Raw genomic sequence first — 19393 nt, 5'->3', positions numbered from 1 at the left:
AGACGTAAGCCACCATGCCCGTTTTTTTTTTTTTTTTTTTTTTTTTTGAGACAGGGTCTCCATCTGTCGCCCAGGCTGGAGTGCAGTGGTGCAATCTCAGCTCACTGCAGCCTCCGCCTCCTGGCCTCAAGTGATCCTCCTGCCTCAGCCTCCCAAGTATCTGGGATTACAGGCACATGCCATCACGCCCAGCTAATTTTTGTATTTTTGGTAGATACAAGGTTTCACCATATTGGCCAGGCTGGTCTCAAACTCCTGAGCTTAGGCAATCCTCCCACCTCAGCTTCCTGAAGTGCTGGGATGACAGGCATAGGCGATGGCCGCCGGCCTTTTGATTGCTGTTCTAGATCCCACTCCATCCTGTTCTGTGCCTTGGGACTCTAACCCATAAGGACCACATCGCATCAATGGACTCCCTTTCCTTTCTGCTTCTGAAGAGATTTGGTACAAAAGCATCACTAGCAGGAGATATGAAGGGTAAGCAGGAAGTGAGGTGGGGCTGTTTCTTCCCTGCCTCCTCAATCTGGGTCTCTGCAGGCTGGCTTTGTCCTTGACTTGAGGCCATAGTTCTGTCACAGAGCCTTCTCCACATACCTCTGGTAGCTACCACTGCCCTGTGGCACTTCAGGGCCATGGGGTGGTAATGCCAGTCCTGCTGCTCGCCCCAGGGGGAACTTTGTGGTTTCCCTATATCCTGTCTAGGCCTATAGAAATAAATAGTCTCTTTATTAAACTCTTCTCAAATGACTCCATTTAAATGTGCCATTTGTTTCCTGCCAAATCCCTAACTTCAGTTAGCTAAGCATGTCAACATTTCGAAGTCATATCTAGAGCCAATTCTTCAAATGGGCAGTGAACCAGTCTTTTGGAGCTAAATGTGAGGAAAAAATACACTTAAGTATTAAAATTTAAAAACGTGAAAATCCTTGTCAAAGCCGGACTCTCAGAAACCACAGAGACTAACATCAGTGAGTTCATCCAGCCCCAAAACTATTCTCTTTCTCCTCCATAACCCATGGTTCATAACCTATGGTTCTCAATTTCTGTCTATTGCTCTTATTAGCAGTGATCACTTTTCTGTATTTATTTGTGTCAGAAGAACACATTTTCTGATGATCAACCTTCCTTATTGTTGTCAGTTCAAATTCTGAATCTAAAATATTGGGTAACAGCCTAGGCAACATAGCAAGCCCTCATCTCTACTAAAAATTTAAAAAATTAGTTGGGTGTGGTGGCACGTGCCTGTAGTCCCAGCTACTCAGGAGGCTGAGACAAGAGTATCTCTCTCTCTCTCTTTTTTTTTTTTTTTTTTTTGGACATAGTCTCTGTCTCTGTCGCCCAGGCTGGAGTGCAGTGGTGAGATCTCGGCTCACTGCAAGCTCCGCCACCCGGGTTCACGTCATCCTCCTGCCTCAGCCTCCCAAGTAGCTGGGACTACAGGTGCCTGCCACCACGCCCGGCTAATTTTTGTATTTTTAGTAGAGACGGGGTTTCACTGTGGTAGCCAGGATGGTCTCGATCTCCTGACTTCGTGATTCACCTGCCCCAGCCTCCGGAAGTGCTGGGATTACAGGTGTGAGCCACCTTGCGCGGGCCGGCAGGAGTATCTCTTGAGCCCAAGATACGGAGGTTGCAGCGAGCCAAGATCATGCAGCTGCACTCCAGCCTGGATAACAGAGTGAGACCCTGTCTCAAAAAAATAAAATAAATTAAAATAAAACAAAGGTAGAAGCCTGCAGAATTTAATGCTTTTGTGTGTATAAATATTTATGACTATATCCTAAGACTTCTCAGAAAGCAGCTCTAAAATTTGATTTTATATTGCATGTAGTCATTTTAAATTTACATGTGAAAAGATATTCTACTTACAATGATTCTTATTTCTCAAGATATCTTTATTTTGAATTCCTTTTATTCTTATTTTACGTTGATTCTTCTTTTTTTCTAAGAGATTTTCTCTTTTATTGATTACATTACTTGATGTTCTTTGTTCCAATATGTGTGATAAATATTGTTTGATTTCGTTCGCTGATACCTACAAAGAAAAAGACTGTTGCTCATTTTGTTCATGTGTGAGTTTTTTCAAATGAAACAAAGGAAAGTGAAAAATTCATATATTCATGGCAAAAATACACGCTTAATGCAATTACTCTAATTCTTGCTTTTTTGAAATCAAAATGACAGATGGCTTACTTCACCATAGAAATCCATATGTTTTATGAATAAAAACCTTTTAAACCTATTTTATTGTCATCCAAACTGCAGAGCCAAGCATTAAAAGCTAAATGTTATAAATAAAATAGTAGGAGAATTTAACCAATTTACCTTCCACTGGTAAGTTGTCATAGTAATGTCAATTGTGTTAGCTAAAAAAAATGAAGATGTTAATATTGCCTTACACATTACAACAAATTTATAATGGGTGGAAAGTATAGAAAATCTTCTGAATGACTTTAAAATAACAATATTTCCCAAAATATTAAAACAGTATTTCCCAAAGGTCCTTTTCAGAAGTTATATAATTACAATTAATCTTTTTTAAGTGGGGTAATAGGCTTAGGGGATTATTTCTGAGTAGTAGAAAATAATGCAGGAATTAAGGGAGAAAATTAAAGCTTTATGAAAGTAAATATTCATGATTTACCTACATAATTTTCAGGGTAAATTATATTGAAAGATTAAAATTTTTCCTTTGTCAATTATTACTATGATTATTATTACTTTTGAGACTCACTCTGTCACCCACGCTGGAGTGCAGTGGCGCGATCTCAGCTCACGCAACCTCCGCGTCCCGGGATCAAGCGATTGTCCTGCCTCAGCCTCCTGAGTAACTGAGACTACAGGCGCATGCCACCATGCCTGGCTAATTTTTGTATTTTTAGTAGAAACGGGGTTTCACCATGTTGGCCAGGTTGTTCTCGAACTTCTGACCTCTGGTGATCTGCCCTCCTCGGCCTCCCAAAGTGTTGGGATTACAGGCATGAGCCACCGCACCTGGCCTTCTTTGTGAATTACTACTTCTAAGAATCAAGATTTTTTGTTTGATTTTTCCCCCTTTTCTTCAGTATAGTTTAAACTTTCTTTTCTGGCATGCTTAAATCCTTTGAGGTGGTAGCAAAGACATCAGAGCAATGACCCAGGGGCCAGAGCAAGCAGAGACATGAAGCCATGTAAAGGAGTTTTTAACAACAACTTTAGGCTAGGCACGGTGGCTCACACCTGTAATCCCAGCATTGTATGAGGCCGAGGTGTCTGGATTGCCTGAGGTCAGGAGTTCGAGACGAGCCTGGCCAACATGAAACCCTGTCGCTACTAAAAAAACAAAAAAATTAGCCAGGCCTGGTGGTGCGTGCCTGTAATCCCAACTACTCAGGAGGCGAGGCAGGAGAATCGCTGGAACCCTGGAGGCGGAGGTTACAGGGAGCTGAGATCGCACCACTGTACTCCAGCCTGGCAACAGAGTGACTCTCAAAAAGTAAAATAAAAATAAAAACAGCTTTAATGAGATATAATTCACATATTATAAATTATATATTAACCCATTTAAAGTGTACAATTCAATGGTTGTTTAGAATATTCACAGACTTGTGCAATCATTATCATGGTCAGTTTTAAAACATTTTTATCACCTTAAGAAAAAAACCACAAATCCTTTAGCTATCTCCTTCCCTTCCCTGTACTCCCATCCTCCCTACCCCAACCCTAAGCAACCACTAATCTATGCTTTATCTTTATAGATTTCTCTATTGTGGGACGTTGATATGAATAGAATCATATAGTATGTGATTTTTTTTGTGTGACTGGCTTCTTTCACCTAGATTTGTTTTCAAGGTCGATCCATGTTGTAGCATATATCAGCACTTCAATTCTTTCTATGGCTAAATTAAATAATATGCTCCATGCTGTCATTCAGAGACCCAAGCAGATATTAAATAGATACTGTGCCAGCTTCAACATGTGGATTCCAAGGTCTCCTGGAGCGTCAGTATCTAGCAGACAGAAAGAGAAAGAGCCTGGAAGATTATGTGGAGAAAAGGTTTCTGTTTTGTTTTGCTTTGTGTCATTTGGCTTGCTTTGCTTTCTTGGTTTGCTTTGCTTCTTTAATAGGCCAGACCTGGAAGGGGCACATAGTGCTTTTAGCCACTTTCTTTTTTTTTATTTTAATTAAAATTTATTAGATGTTTAGTAAGTACATAATAGCTCAGTAAACATAAGGTTTTTTTGGTTTGTTTGTTTGTTTAAATTTCCGCAGGTTTTGGAGGAACAGGTGGTATCTGGTTACACGAGTAAGTTCTTCAGTGGTGATTTGTGAGATTTTGGTGCACACATTACCCAAGCAGTATACACGGAACCCCATTTGTAGCCTTTTATTCCTCACCCTCTTCCCACCCTTTCCCCCCAATTCCCCTAAAGTCCATTGTATCATTCTTATGGCTTTGAATCCTCATAGCTTAGCTCCCACTTATGAGTGACGATATCCAATGTTTGGTTTTCCATTCCTGAGTTACTTCGTTTATAATAATATTATCCAGTCCCATCCAAGTTGCTTTGAATGCTGTTAACTCATTCCTTTTTATGACTGAGTAGTATTCCATATATATATATAGAGAGAGAGAGTAGTATTCCATGTATAGATAACATATATGTATATGTTATATGTATCTATACACATTTATATATGTTATATGTATATATACATATATGTCTATTTGTTATGTGTATAGATACATATGTGTATGTTAGATGTATAGATACATATATGTATACATGTATATGTGTAATATATACACATATGTGATATATATGTATATATGTAATGTATATACATATATGTGTATATATATCACAGTTTATCTGCTCGTTGATTGATGGGCATTTGGGCTGGTTCTGTATTTTTGCAATTGTGAATTGTGCTGCTATAAACCTGTGTGCAAGCATCTTTTTTGTATAATGATATCTTTTCGTCTGGGTAGATACCCAGTAGTGGGATTGCTGGATCAAATGGTAGTTCTACTTTTAGTTCTTTAAGGAATCTTCACACTGTTTTCCCCAGTGGTTGTTCTAGTTTACATTCCCACAGCAATGTAGAAGTGTTCCCTTTTCACCACATCCATGCCAACATCTATTATTTTTTTATTTTTTTTATTATGGCCATTCTTGCAGGAGTAAGCTGGTATCACATTGTGGTTTTGATTTGCATTTCCTGCTTTCAGCCACTTTCTGTTAGCCCCACCTAACTGCAAGAGGGCTGAGAAACATAATCTATTTAGGTATCTGGAAGAAGAGAACATGGACTTTGATGAGCATCCTGCATTCTCTGGTATAGTGGAATTGTATGTTATTGCCATTTAATTTTAACTTTTCCGAACTAGTATCTAAGTTGAGGAGGCAGTACAAGTTTGGCAAATGCCTGTGACTGTCTGATGTTTCTACTGGCTTCTTTACAGAGGCCAGTGTTTCTTGACTTTGGGTTTCTCCCTCATCCAGAACAACAGCAGAACATTGTCAGAGAGACCAAGTATTAGGGAGCCTTGGAAGACAGAGAGGCTTTCTCTGACTCTCCAAGGCATCTAGAGATTAAATAATTTAATAACAGGCATTTTTGGAGCATCACTCTCAGTCCCTGCTCTCAGAACTAGGGATACAGTCACAAACAAAACTAAACAAAGTCTCTGCCCTCTTGCAGCTGATTTTCTGCCAGGGAAGATAATAGTCAACTGATAAAAGGAGGTGTTCTTAAAAAGGGAAAGGGGAAAGAAGTGATAAAAGTTAGTGTTATTTGATACAGGGTGGTCAGGGAGAAGTTCTATGATTACATTTGAGTAGACCCCTGTGGGAAGGGAGGGAGTTAGCCAGGCAAATAAACCTCAGGAAGGGAGTTCTGACAGAGGGAATGGCAAATGCAAAGGCACTGAAGCAGGAACACACAGGTGTGCAAGGAAGACAGGGTAACTGGAGCAGAGAGAGTGGGGTGGGGAGAGGGGGGAATAATGAGGCAGAGAGGCAGCGCTGAGGCCAGGCTCAGGATTGGGAGTCGTGTTCTGTGCGAACGGGAGCCCTGTGGAGGGTTCTGAGCAGAGGAGTGATATTGACTGACTTAAATTTCAGAAGTATCATTCTGGCTCATTTGTGGAGAATATGATATTGTAGAGATGGAGTGGGGAAAAGAGACCAATTGAAATAAGCCACTTGAGAATTGATGGTGACAGTGAAGAAAGAAGATGGTAGAGGGGGAAATGGTGATAGTGGTTGTGGTTGGTTTCTGGAGATATTCCAGAAACATTGCTGACAAGATTTTCTGTTGAAGAGCTTATCGTGTGAATTTTAGTTTTTAAACAGGAAATGCAATAAAAGCATGTTTGTAAAACTCTCCTGGGCTCATCTATAGACTAGCTATAGCTCTTCATCAGAAAAAGAAGCTGTATTTAGATAGTCTCTTACATCTTCACTTGCCCTTCTGCCTCTTTACTTCCCTGTATCTTGAAGATCTGAAATAGCCTTTGCTAAAATTATGACAGGGAAAAATTATGACAGTGAAAGAGATCTGACCTAACCAACTCCATCTTACCTTTAACCTCCAAACTGCCTTTGGTCATTCCTGGGTGTGAGCCAAGCTAACTTTGGGAGAAATGATAATAGCCTTTCCCAAAAACTAAACCACCTTCGTAAAACTAATGAAAGGCCACCAGGTTAGGAGGATGAAAGGGGCCCAAATTCTGCTAAGATGTAGGCATAGTTCAATGATTACTAGCCACTATTCTAGAGGTCACAAGATTTACAACTTCCCCAATGAGTCCTGTAAATAACATCACTATTGTAGAACATAAGATTGGCCTTTTGAGATGTCTTTTGAGGCCCACCTGTACCAGTGACTCCTCTGTGGTCCCCATCCAGAACTGGATTCAATGCATAAAGACTGTTTTCCACACCCAGATGATTATATCCCCAATAAATCAGCAGCACCCATTCCCTACCCTCCTGTGCATCAAACTATCCTTGAAAATCCCTAGCCTTGGAATTTTCAGGGAGGTTGATTTGAGTGATAATAAAACTCTGGTTTCCCATTTAGCCAGCTCTATGTGTATTAAGCCCTTTTTCTATTGCAGTTCCCCTCTCTTGATACTTCTATCTGGGCAGAAGGCAAGATGAACCCATTGGGTGGTTACAGATTCACACTGGATAAGTTTTTCTCAAGCATCCCTTTGAACATATTACTGTCCAACTCAAGTCTTCAGTCTCAGGCACAACAGGATAAAATCAAACCACTTTGCACAAAATCTAAGATTCCTCACAGTCTGACCTAAAAATGTCACAGTGAGCTTGTTTTGTTACTACTACCACACCTACACAAACATTGGTGACAGCCAAACTCTTCTACTCACTGTTCCACAGATAGATTCTTTCCTACTTCCTTGTTTTATTACTTAAAGAGTTTTCATTGTCTCTTCTTTCCTGTTATCTCCAATATTACTCCTGGTTCAAGGCCCAACTAAGAATCTTTTTCCCCAAGACTCATCAGTAGCACTGTGACCCACTGTGATGGCCCTCCCTCTGAATTTGTAGTTTCCTTTCTTCTTGGTTAGTAGTAGTAAGACAGCCAAATGCCTAGGCAGGTAAAAAAGGGGCCCTCGGAGAATCTCCAACCCGCCCAGGTGTTTACATCAGATGCTTTCGTGCAGATGAGCGACTGGAGCTCAAGGTGCACACTGGGGGAAGTGGGTGGAGCCAGGAGGAATTCGTGCCTTACAAAGCGTAGGAGCCTGCTCTCTTCAGCTCATGTGGTGACCCAGGAATCAATCTGGTGGGGGCTGGTTACCAGAAACTCCATCTCGCTTTGCTGAGTTTATTTTTTCCTTTTTGCCCAATAAAACCCTGCTCTACTCACCCTTCTATGTGTCCATGTGCCTGAGCTTTTCTGGTCCAGTGACAAGAACCTGGGTTTTAGCTGAACTAAGGAGCAAAATTCTGCAACACAGTAGCTCACTGCTCTGCATTCTCTAAAGCTGACCTCCTAGTACATCACATATTTCATCTTTTATTTACTCAATTATTTATAGATACTTTGTAAACATTTTGGTATATTTCTCATGTAAAATAGGCTGCCTTGAGTCAAGGGAAGCTTAATGAATAGGTGAGTTTCTTTATTTTGGGGAACCTTCTTGTTTCCTTAAAGGCAGGAAGGTGTTACACAAGAGAAACTAAAAAGGACAGAAGGTTTCGAGCAAAGAAAGTTTGAATTTATCTTGCTACATGTTTAATTGTAATTTGTTTGTGGCTAATGTCTGCTTTTTGTTCCTAGAGACACTTCCAAAGCAGGACCCAGTCCTGTGGTACTATGCTTGAAGGCAAAAACAAACCCACAAACAAAAACAGTGCTGGGAGGCAGAAAACCTTTTTTCTTTTTTCTTTTTTTTTTTGAGATGGAGTTTTGCTCTGTCGCCCAGGCTGGAGAGTAGTGGTGCAATTTCAGATCACTGCAACCTCCATCTCCTGGGTTCAAGTGATTCTCTTGCCTCAGCCTCCTGAGTAGCTGGGATTACAGGTGCACACCACCAAGCCCAGCTAATTTTTGTATTTTTAGTAGAAACAGGGTTTCACCATGTTGGTCAGGCTCATCTCAAACCCCTGACCTTGTGGTCTGCCCACCTCGGCCTCCCAAAGTGCTGGGATTACAGGTGTGAGCCACTGTGCCCGGCCCAGAAAACCTTTTTATAGCTTCTAGTTTAAAAGAGTCTGTCAGTCTGCTAAGGCTAGACTTTGACTTAAGAGTTTTTACATTGTTTGGATGAAAATTAGTTTTATTCTGAAAACAATACACAATTTAACTTTTTAAACACAAGAAACTTTGAGTACATGTTAATATATAAACAGATATCTTATTCACAATCATTCATTCCAGTTGCTCACACCCCAAAATAAATGCTATAGATTGTAAGAATTTAATTGACATTGCTCACATCGTATTTTCTGTTTACCACTTATTAGCTGTGTCTAACTGTGAGTATTAATTAACCTCTCTGTGACTCAGTTTACCCCTCTATAAAATAGGGATAATACATTACCTATCTCATTGGGTTGTTTTGAGGATTAAATGAGTTAATACATGTGAAGAGCCTTGGACACTGCAAGCAGTCAATAAACACTAACTGTTATTATTATATTAACTATATATGTTTTGTGTTTAAATACATTTTTTCTGTTTTTCTGTTTCAGATTCTAAAATAGAATCTGGGTCCTCTGGCTGTTTAATTTGCTCTGTTTGTCAGTAAATGCAGGTGTTCTGAGCCTTGGAAATCAGTAAACATCATTTGTTTTATTGAAATATAGTGGGTTTTCTCTTCTTTTTTTTTTTTTCGAGATGGAGTCTTGCCTTGTTGCCCAGGCTGGAGTGCAGTGGGGGTGCAACCTCAGCTTACTGCAACCTCCACCTCCTGGGTTCAAGCGATTTTCCAGTCTCAGCCTCCTGAGTAGCTGGGATTACAAGCCCGTGCCACTGTGTCTGGCTAATTTTTTGTATCTTTAGTAGAGATGGGGCTTCACCATGTTGGCCAGGCTGGTCTTGAACCCCTGACCTCGTGATCCACCTGCCTTGGCCTCCCAAAGCACTGGGATTACAGGCAAGAGCCACCACACCTGGCCAAAATATAGTGTTTTTTAATCTCTTAAGCAGAATATCTTAAAAATGTTTTATTAGTAGAAAATACTTATATGTCATGTATTTTCTGAACTAATTAATATCTTTCAAAGACACTGAACAGCAATTTTAGCATATCCTAGGACCCTGTGACTGCCTAGGCTGTATTTGATGCTAAATATTTCAGCCCCCAAATCCTATACTTATTCTTTAATAGAATTTCAATAGCAGCAACATGACTGATGCTAATGGGACTATTTTAATAGACTCCTCAAATAGTTTTTTGAGAGGCAACAGGTCTAAAATAGTCATGTAATGAAACACCCTTATTCTTTTTTTTTTTTTTTTTGAGACGGAGTTTTGTTCTTGTTGCCCAGGCTGGAGTACAATGGCGTGGTCTCAGCTCACTGCAACCTCCACCTCCCAAGTTCAAGCAATTCTCATGCCTCAGCCTCCCAAGTAGCTGGGATTACAGGCATGTGCCACCATGCCCGGCTACTTTTTGTATTTTTAGTAGAGATGGGGTTTCGCCGTGTTGGCCAGGCAGGTCCCAAACTCCTGGCCTCAGGTGATCCACCTGCCTCGGCCTCCCAAAGTGCTGGGATTACAGGCACGAGCCACCACGCCCAGCCAACACCCCTATTCTTTAGAAGTTATACAAAAAGCTCCGATTCACTCATTCAATACATTTATGCTAGGCATTCACTAGGAATTGAAGATACAGTGACACATAAGACAGAAGCATTTTCTGATCGTATGGAGCTTCCATTTGTCTATAGAAATGCAACAACCAGTAAACAAATAAACGAACAAGTTAGTATCAGATATCCATACATGCTATGAAAAGAATAGAGCAAGAAAATGTAAAAAAGTGAAATATGGGGTGAAGAGGGGTTGGTGCATAATTTTGATTGGGTGCCCAAGAAAAGCCTTACAGAAAAGGTGACTTTGGAGCCAAGAATTTAATGACAAAAAAGCAGTTCTGCAAAGATATGAAGGCAGAGCATTCCGAGCAGAAAGGACAGCAAGTACCAATGCCCTAAAGTGGGAACAAACTTGTATGTTCCAGGAATGGAAATAAGTCCCAAGTGCCTGAAGGAGTGAGCCAAGGAGATAATTATCAAAGAGAAAGACACAGAGAGAAGTAGGGAGTGATATCATACAGGGACATGATAAGGAGGTGGCATTTTATCTGAAGGACAAGAGGAAGACATTGCGGTCCTAGGTGACAAGCTCTGATTGATGTTTTAGAAGAAAAAACTATCCTGGCTGACATGTGAGGAACAGATTATACAGCATCATGAGTGGGAGCAGGGGCTGGGCGTGGTGGCTCATGCCTGTAATCCCAGCACTTTGGGAGGCTGAAGTGGGCGAATCACCTGAGGTCAGGAGTTCAAGACCTCCTGACCTCATAGCCTGGCCAACATAGCAAAACCCCATCTCTACTAAAAAATACAAAAATGAGTCATGCATGGTGGCAGGCACCCGTAATCCCAGCTACTCGGGAGGCTGAGGCAGGAGAATCGCTTGAACCCGGGAGGCAGAGGTTGCAGTGAGCCAAGATCTCACCACTGCATTCCAGCCTGGGTGACAGAGCGAGACTCCATCTCAAAAAGAAAAAGAGTGGGAGCAGGAAGAACAGTTTGGAGACAGTTGCAGTCAACTAGGTGAAGGATAGTGTGACTCAGCTGAGTGCAGAAGCAATGGAGATAAATTATATGGGCAGATTTAGGGTATGTTTTAGAAGTTTAACAGTATTGACTCCGTGTTAGAGAAAAGCTAGCTTGCTTGCTTGAATATAATTATCGTTTTGCTTGAGTCTGGAGATTATTCACTAAAACAGCCTTGGGAAAACAGGACCTTCAACAGAAATAAAAGACACACACCAACAACTCTGGGAATGAGCTGACCGGCCTCATAAGAACAGGTTGACGGCCCCTGCAGAAGGTCACAGGCATTAAAGCAGAAAGCAATGATTAACTGCCTGCCTGAGATTGTGCACATTTCACAAGAATGTTTTGCTATCACTTCCCCTCATTACTCTTAAAAACCCCTGATCTAGGGGGCAATTTGTAAGGGTGGTCTTTGAATGCTAATTCACTGCCTTCCCCGGGTTTCTGGCTTCTTGAATAAAGCTAACTTTCCTTTCATCAAAGCTCTTTTCCTGAGTTTTTCTCTTTCAAGTGATGAGTGGCCCAGTTACAGAAGTGGTGCAAGTAGAAATGGAGATGGACTGAACACAGGGGTAAGAGAAAAGACAAGGTCAAAGATAACTTCTTGTTTTGGAGCGAGACCAGCCGAATGATTTGGAGATTCCAGTTATAGGGATGGAGAAAAGTGGGGACAGAGGAGATTTTTGGAGGGAATCAAAGTCTCTCCCCAACCCCTTTCATGCAAACCTGTATATGTGGTAATATCTTCAAATCGGGTGCCTATATATGAAACATTAAATGTATTTGTCTAAGAGTAAAGAGCGAGTCATGTTTGATACAGAATGGGAAGTGAGCATCATCCCTCACAAATGATAGAAAGGTGAGAAGTAAAAGAACTGGAAAGTGAGAATTCTTTACTTGCCAGTGACTTACTTTCCCTAGGGCTCAACAATCAAAGGCATTTCTTGTTTTCCTTAACGATCTATGTCCCTTTTTATTTCCTGGCTCATATCCCCCAAAATAGTCACTGTTCTTTGGCACTGTGTAATACATTACATTCTGCTGATAAAGCTCTTGGGAAAAAGAGGAAAAGTAAGAGCTTATAGAAGGCATAAGTGAGGACAATAACAGTAGTAAACCAAGACTAGCCGGTCACCTTCTCACCAGCGGTCTTTGTCTAGGTAGATGAACAAGGTGCTATCAAGATATAATGTGGCAGAAAACACAAGATGCTGCCATTGGTTTGACAAAAGGGAGAAATGAATTTCTACTTTTCCTGCTATATATAGATGCAGATTCCATATACTATGTTTAAACCACTATATTTCCAAAGAGTATGAACACTAGTGCCCCAGATATCATAAGAAAAAAGCCAGGTTATGCAGAAAGCCAAGAGAAAGTGAAAAACAAAGAAAATTAGTTTTTCTATAAGAAAACTAGGTTTTCCTAGGTCATTGGTTCTTAAACTATGGTCCCTGAAATCTGTGAGACGTGCAAATTATCTGCTCCACCTGAGGTCTACAGAACCAGAAACTCTGGGAGTGAAGTCCAGCAATCTGTGATTTAACAAGTCCTCCAGGTGATTTTGTTGCATGCTAAAGTTTAAGAACCCCTGCCCTAGGTAATAGTGGAAGAAGGTTATTAGCACATGAGAGTGAAATTGAAGTCCAACATTAAATAATACAAAAATTTAACATCAGTCATAATACAGTGAAGGTATGTGTACATATAGCAAAGACTCATATAGAACCAGATGTTTTAATTATGGTTTCCCATCAGAAATTGAAAATATGTCAGATTATTAGCTTTCTAGGTCTTAAATAAATGCATGTGCGTTTGAAAAAAATTGGGGCTGGCCATTTTAAACTTTAAAATTAACTGTTTTTGTAGTTTTTCCTCCCTTAAAATAAGATTTTATTTATGAGGACCAGGCACGGTGGCTCACACCTGTAATCCTAGCACTTTGGGAGGCCAAGGAAGGTGGATCACGAGGTCAGGAGATCAAGACCATCCTGGCTAACATGGTGAAACCCTGTCTCTACTAAAAATACAAAAAAATTATCTGGGCGTGATGGTGGGCTCCTGTAGTCCCAAATGCTGGGGAGGCTGAGGCAGGAGAATGGCATGAACCTGGGAGGTGGAGCTTGCAGTGAGCCAAGATCGCGCCACTGCACTCCAACCTGGGCGACAGAGCAAGACTCCATTTCAAAAAAAAAAATTTTTTTTATTTATGAGATGTTTACATTGAAGCAAAGCTGTTTTTGTTAATGGACTTGATGTCTTTTATTTTCTCCTAGGCTTTTCAATTAAGAATATAAAACAATCTCAGCATACATTTTCCTAACACATCTAAGATATTTTAAAACAAAGCAAATATGTTAGATGCAATAACCACTCCTAAGTGAAAAGAATAATTATCCCTTGTAGAGAAGAAGTAACTCATTCAGTTACTTCAGCAAATTATCAGTAAAAATATTTCTTCCTCTTGGCAAAGCCATTGCTTATTATTTTATTGTGTATTTGCACATCCACTTTCTAATGTCACCAAACAAGAATAGTAGACAGCTTCCTAAGGGTAAATTGTGAAATACAGGGAAATGGTAAAGTAGCAAATAAAAAGGAAAAAAGTGGCATGAGTGATATTAATAATACAGTGCTGAAATAAGATTTATATTAACTGCTAATGCTTTCTGAAATTCAGAGAACATTAACAACTGATACATACTGGAGTCTGTATTTATATTCTGTATTTACATGCAAGGAGCAGAAAATTGTAGTTAAACATATAGCCATGTCAACTCTTCATGGTACAGGGAATACATGGATTATCAAAAGAACTCAGGCTTTTTTTTTTTTTTTTCATTACTTTCAGCACTTCTTTTCTCTTAATTTTACTAGAGCTACTGATAGTTTCTGTTCATTCCTAGATACACTGATTGCTAAATGACATTCATTCATTCACAAATATTTAGCAAGCACTTATTAAACTGTAGTGACTAATCAAGAGATATTTGTATCTCTGAGAACAATACAAAAAAGCAAAGAGTTCAGTTTCCTTTGAGGGAGTCAAATGGAGAGTGAAGTAATAGCAAGTTTGTAGACACATGATTACATGCAACAAGAAAGCAGATGAAGACCCAGTAGTCTGGGAGAGGAGTTAGAAAATGAGGAATGTGCTATTTTAAATTGATGATTAAAAAAATTCACCAATTTTTATGGGCTTAGAATGGGGGTGTGCATGCTGATTGGTCCATGGCTTGGAAAAAGCACCATTCAATTGGTTAAAAGGCATCATCCAGAAGGAACCAATTGAGAGAGAGAAAGAGTAAGATGGGGGTAGAACTTCTCATTCTGGGTGTGGACTCCATCCAGAATTGGCAGCTTGGTTTTCAGGCTTTAACCTCTCTTTGGCTTGAAGGTCGGGTTTCACCAGGGACCTGTCACTGTCTGCCTAGGAATTTGTCTGTCTTCTGTTACTATCAGTACAAAGGCCCTGAGACTTGGGTACTCCAGAGATAGCATGGAGGCCAACGTGACTGGAATAGGGTGAGTAATGGGAGTATGGTCAGAGCTCAGAGAAAGAGCAAATGCTAGTCATGTAAGGCCCCGTGGGATGTGGTGAAGAGTTTAGATTTTGTCTTAAGTGTAATGGAATATATACCGTGAGGTGAATAGGCTGCAATAGAGCAAGAATGCAGGAGATCAGGGAGGTAGCTACCACAGAGTCCAGATGGGTGAGCTGGTGGAGTAGTTAAAAGGGATTGGATTCTGGATATTTTAAAGACTAAGATAACTGGGATATTGTGTATGAGAGAAAGAAGCCGAGGGTGAGCTTAAGATTTTTATTCTAAGCATCTGGTGGATAAAGGAGCCATTTACTGGCAAAGGAGACATCAGCAAAGGAACAGGTTTGGAGTTGAGAAAAATCAAGAGTTCAGTAGTCAACATGTCAAGTCCCATATCCATTTTGCACATCCCAGTAGATATGTGCCTGAAGTAGTTTGTGTCTGGGGTTGAGGCAGTGCAGGTTATAGCTGCTGGTAGGTTGATAGAGTTGTTGATGGGTGGTTATAGAATTGCTCTTCAAACTGTTTCCTTTTTTTTCAGTGTGAAAAATATGAAGCATTTTGCTAAATGCATTATGAGGGTGGCTTTCTGAAACTGGAGAACAAACAAAACCCAGGAAGGTCATCAGCTGAGATGTATTGGAATTTTGGGAAGGGAGAAGTCATGAAATACTAATCTTAGAGATGTGGAATAATAAATTTGACTAGGGAGATGTTCAGGTTTGCTGGGAAACACTGAAGGCCTCCTTGGTCTGTGGTCATGAAATTAAAATGAGACTGGTTGCCTGATTCTCTTTATTCCCAGCCATGTTCAGCCACCCAGAAGTAGGAATTGAGTAGATGGAGAACTACATTTCATCAGGGTTAAGGTTTTGCCAATAAATGAAATGGAGTGCAAGGGGAGTAACTAAATGGAAGATCTATATGAGGAAGTGATTTCACACTGCCCCACAATGTTATCTGCAATTCCCAAATCCAAAAAATTGAACACTGAAAGCTTTTTCATTAGTTTGGTGCTCTAAATCAGTTGGTGTGAAAACTTGACCTGACCTTATGTTAGGTTAATTCTGTTCTTTATTCCATTTAGTGTGATATTCTTATGTTTTTCTGCATAAATGTTAATGAAAACAATGTATTGCCTCAATCTCTACTTGGGGTATTCTATAATATGTTAGGGGTGTGTGTGTGTATGTTTCTCCTTCCCTTTCTCTCTTTTACATTTGACATTATTTTACATTATTACACTATTTACATTTTAATATATACTTATAGATATATGTTTACATTTCTGAAAATTTTTTAATACTTTGAATTCTGCCTCACACTGTTCCAAAAAATTGCGGAGGAGGGAACACTTTCAAACTTATTCTATGAGGCCAGCATTACCCCAATACCAAAGCTAGACAAGGACACTACCAGGAAAGAAAACTATAGACCAATATCTCTGATAAATACTGATGCAAAAATCTTCAAAATATTAGCAAACTGTATATTAAAAATTTATATACAATATAAATTAAATGCATATTAAAAATTATATACCATGACCAAGTGGGATTTTTTTCTGATATGCAAGGATGGTTCAACACATGGAAATTATGTAATATGTCACATTAACAAAATGAAAGAGAAAAAAAGCATATTATTATCTCAATTGATTTAGGAAAAGAATTTGACAAAATTTGACATGCTTTTGTGATAAAAAGCATTCAACAACAAAGAATAGAAGGAAATTATCTTAATATAATAAATAAAGAACCTATATGAAGTGTTACATACTCAATGGTTAATATCATACTCAATGGTTAAAGTTAATATATTCAGTGGTTAAAAACCGAAAGCTTTTCCTTTGAGATCAGGAACAAAGCAAGGATACCCAGTGTTACTGCTTTCATTCAACATAGTACTGAAAGTCCTAGCCAGAGCAATTAGGAAATAAATTTATCTAGGGAAAAGTTAGAAAAAAATAAAAGTTATCCAAATTGGAAAAGAAGAAGTAAAATTATCTGTTCACAGAGGATATAATCTTATATGTAGAAATAAATCCCTAGAGATTCTACACAAAAAAACTGCTACATATAAACAAAGTTTAAACAAAAGTTGCAGGATACAAAATCAATACAAAATAGTTGTGTTTCTATATACTACAAATGAAGAAGTCAATAAGGAAATTGAGAAAACGATTCCATTTAAAATAGCTACAAAAGAATAAAGTACTTATAAAGAAACTTTGCCAAGAAGACAAAAGACTTGTATTAAAAAAACGATAAAACTTGCTGAAAGAAATTAAAGAAGACACTGACAAATGGAAATGATGGTGGTGGTGGCCCGCCTGGAGCAGCTACTGCAGAAATGCCAGCTGCAGCAGGGGAGGCATACTCAGGGCTGTGTGCTCTGCAGAGCCAGTGGAAGCTGGCAATAGGAGGGAGCCACGCCCCATTCCGAGTTGGCCAGGTGGGAGCCCCACCTTCCTGGGCGCAGCTGTAGCTGCCCAGCTGCGGCTGCAGACCCAGGCATCCCTGTACTCTCAGGGCGAGAAACCCTCCCATCCCCACAGGCTCGGAAGTGCCTGCTCCGACTGCCTGGCCTCTCCCAGCACCTGGTACCTGCTGTGATTTTGGAGCAAAATTGAGGCGGAGCCTGGGCACTGTTGAAACCCAGCTGGTGTGTGTGCACTTTGGGTGGTGCTGACATGCCAGCCCCCTGCTGCCTCAGCCCTCTCTGGACTTTGGGCACTGACAAGCATGGAAGGGAGGCCGAGGGGGTGCTGAGGATGGCTCAATGCAGGCCTGTAGGTGCCACTCCACATGAACAGCCTGGGGACCATGGATGACATGTAGATGGCAGCAGGAGGCAGACAGGCTCCTGGGTGGAAAGGGCAGGTCCCCAGTGAAACCCCATCTTCAAGCCAGGAAGGACCTGAAGCCTGGGGGCCAGGATCCCTTCCGAGTGGAGTCTGCAGCTGGGAGTGAGAACTTACAGTGCTTTTTTAAGGCCCACCCATGGCTACCCATGAACCAATCAGCATGCACTTCCGCTCTTGTGAGCCCATAAAAACCCCAGGACTCAGCCAGACTCAGGCAGACATCAAGATGACCTGCCTGCAGATAGGAGCTACCCACTCTGGATCTCCTCTCCACTGAGAGCTGCATTCATCAGGACTACCTGCCTGCGGAAAGGAGCTACCCACTTTGGGTCTCCTGAAAGCTGTACTGTCACTCAATGAAGCACCTCTTTGCCTTGCTTACCCTCCAGTTGTCTGCATCCCTCATTCTTCCTGGATGCAGAACAAGAAATTGGGACCCGCTGAATGGTGGGACTGAAAGAGCTGTAACACAAAAAGGGCTAAAACATGCCCCCTACACTGCAGGCAAGGAGAAGAAGAGAAGAGCTGCAGCCCTTCTAGGAGCCCAGACTTAGGGGCTCCCCGAGCCAGGGCTGTGACATCCTCTTTGGGGCACTGTGGTTTCTAGCATCTCCAAGCTTCTGGGCACCACTGTATTCCCTTCATCCAGACACCGGTGCCCATGGCAAAAGCCATTTGCAGTGCATCTGATCCAGCCACAGGTTTGCATGAAGCTGTTGCCTGTGCCAGTGCCTGTAGCTGTCCACTCTACCACAGCAGCCAGTGTGCCTGGCTGTGCACAGTGGCTGGACCCTGTGCTCGCTCATGCACCCCTCACCACTCCATGCTTGGCTCGCCCTTGGCAGTTGTGGGGTCCAGGCTGGTAGCATGAGCCAAGTGCAGCCTGCCAGGCCAAGTGGCTGGAATGAGCTCAGCCGGCCTGAGCAAAACGTGGGCAAAGGTGCCACCAGCCACAGAGGCTTCCAGCTGGAAAAATGACACCCCAAGGATCCTGTGACAGAAAGACACTTTGTGTTCATGGATTGGAAGTGTTAATATTGCTAAGATGTCAATACTATCCCATGTGATCTACAGATTTAATGCAATCCCTATAAAAATCCCAATGACATTTTTTTTCAGAAATAGAGTTTTTTTTTTTTTTTTTAATTCAAATGAAATCTCAAGGGACTCTGAATATCCAAAACAATTTTGAAAAAGAAGAATAAAGTTGGAGGTCTCAAACTTCCCAATATCAAAACCTATTACAAAGTTACAATAGTCAAAAGAGTGTGGTACAAAGATAGACATATAGACCAATGCAATAGAATAGATAGCCCAGAAATAAAGCTTCTCATATATGGTCAAATGATATTAAAGAGTGCCAAGACCATTTAGTGGAGAAAGACAGTCTTTGCAACAAAATGTGCTGGGAAAACTGGATAGCCACATGCAAAAGGATGAAATTGGACCTTACCTTATTCCACATACAAAAGTTAACTCAAAGTGTATCAAAGACCTAAATATAAGACACAAAACTATAAAATACTTAGAAGAAAACATAGGAGAAAATTTTCATGTCATTGGATTTGGTAATGATTTCTTGGCTATTGTTACTGAAACACCAGGGTTTCGGTCTAGGCCCTACTGCATGACATACAGAAAGCCAATGCACTGAAAACCAACCATTGAGACAATT

The 19393-nt window shown here is 40.7% G+C and overlaps 1 protein-coding gene across 2 annotated transcripts in view; it reads right to left on the bottom strand.

The window, feature by feature from the left end:
* Nucleotides 1–19393, bottom strand: part of SEL1L2 (SEL1L2 adaptor subunit of ERAD E3 ligase) — a 150224-nt gene that overhangs the window by 83964 nt on the left and 46867 nt on the right. For both annotated transcript variants that reach the window (XM_023217830.3, XM_026456120.2), the window contains exon 3: nucleotides 1870–2035. In XM_023217830.3, the coding sequence (XP_023073598.1) occupies nucleotides 1870–2035 (166 nt within the window). The remainder of the gene's footprint in view (nucleotides 1–1869; nucleotides 2036–19393) is intronic.

This window comes from Piliocolobus tephrosceles, chromosome 20, assembly GCF_002776525.5.
Source record: "Piliocolobus tephrosceles isolate RC106 chromosome 20, ASM277652v3, whole genome shotgun sequence".
Lineage (NCBI taxonomy): Eukaryota > Metazoa > Chordata > Mammalia > Primates > Cercopithecidae > Piliocolobus > Piliocolobus tephrosceles.
This window is presented reverse-complemented; position numbering and strand designations above follow the sequence as displayed.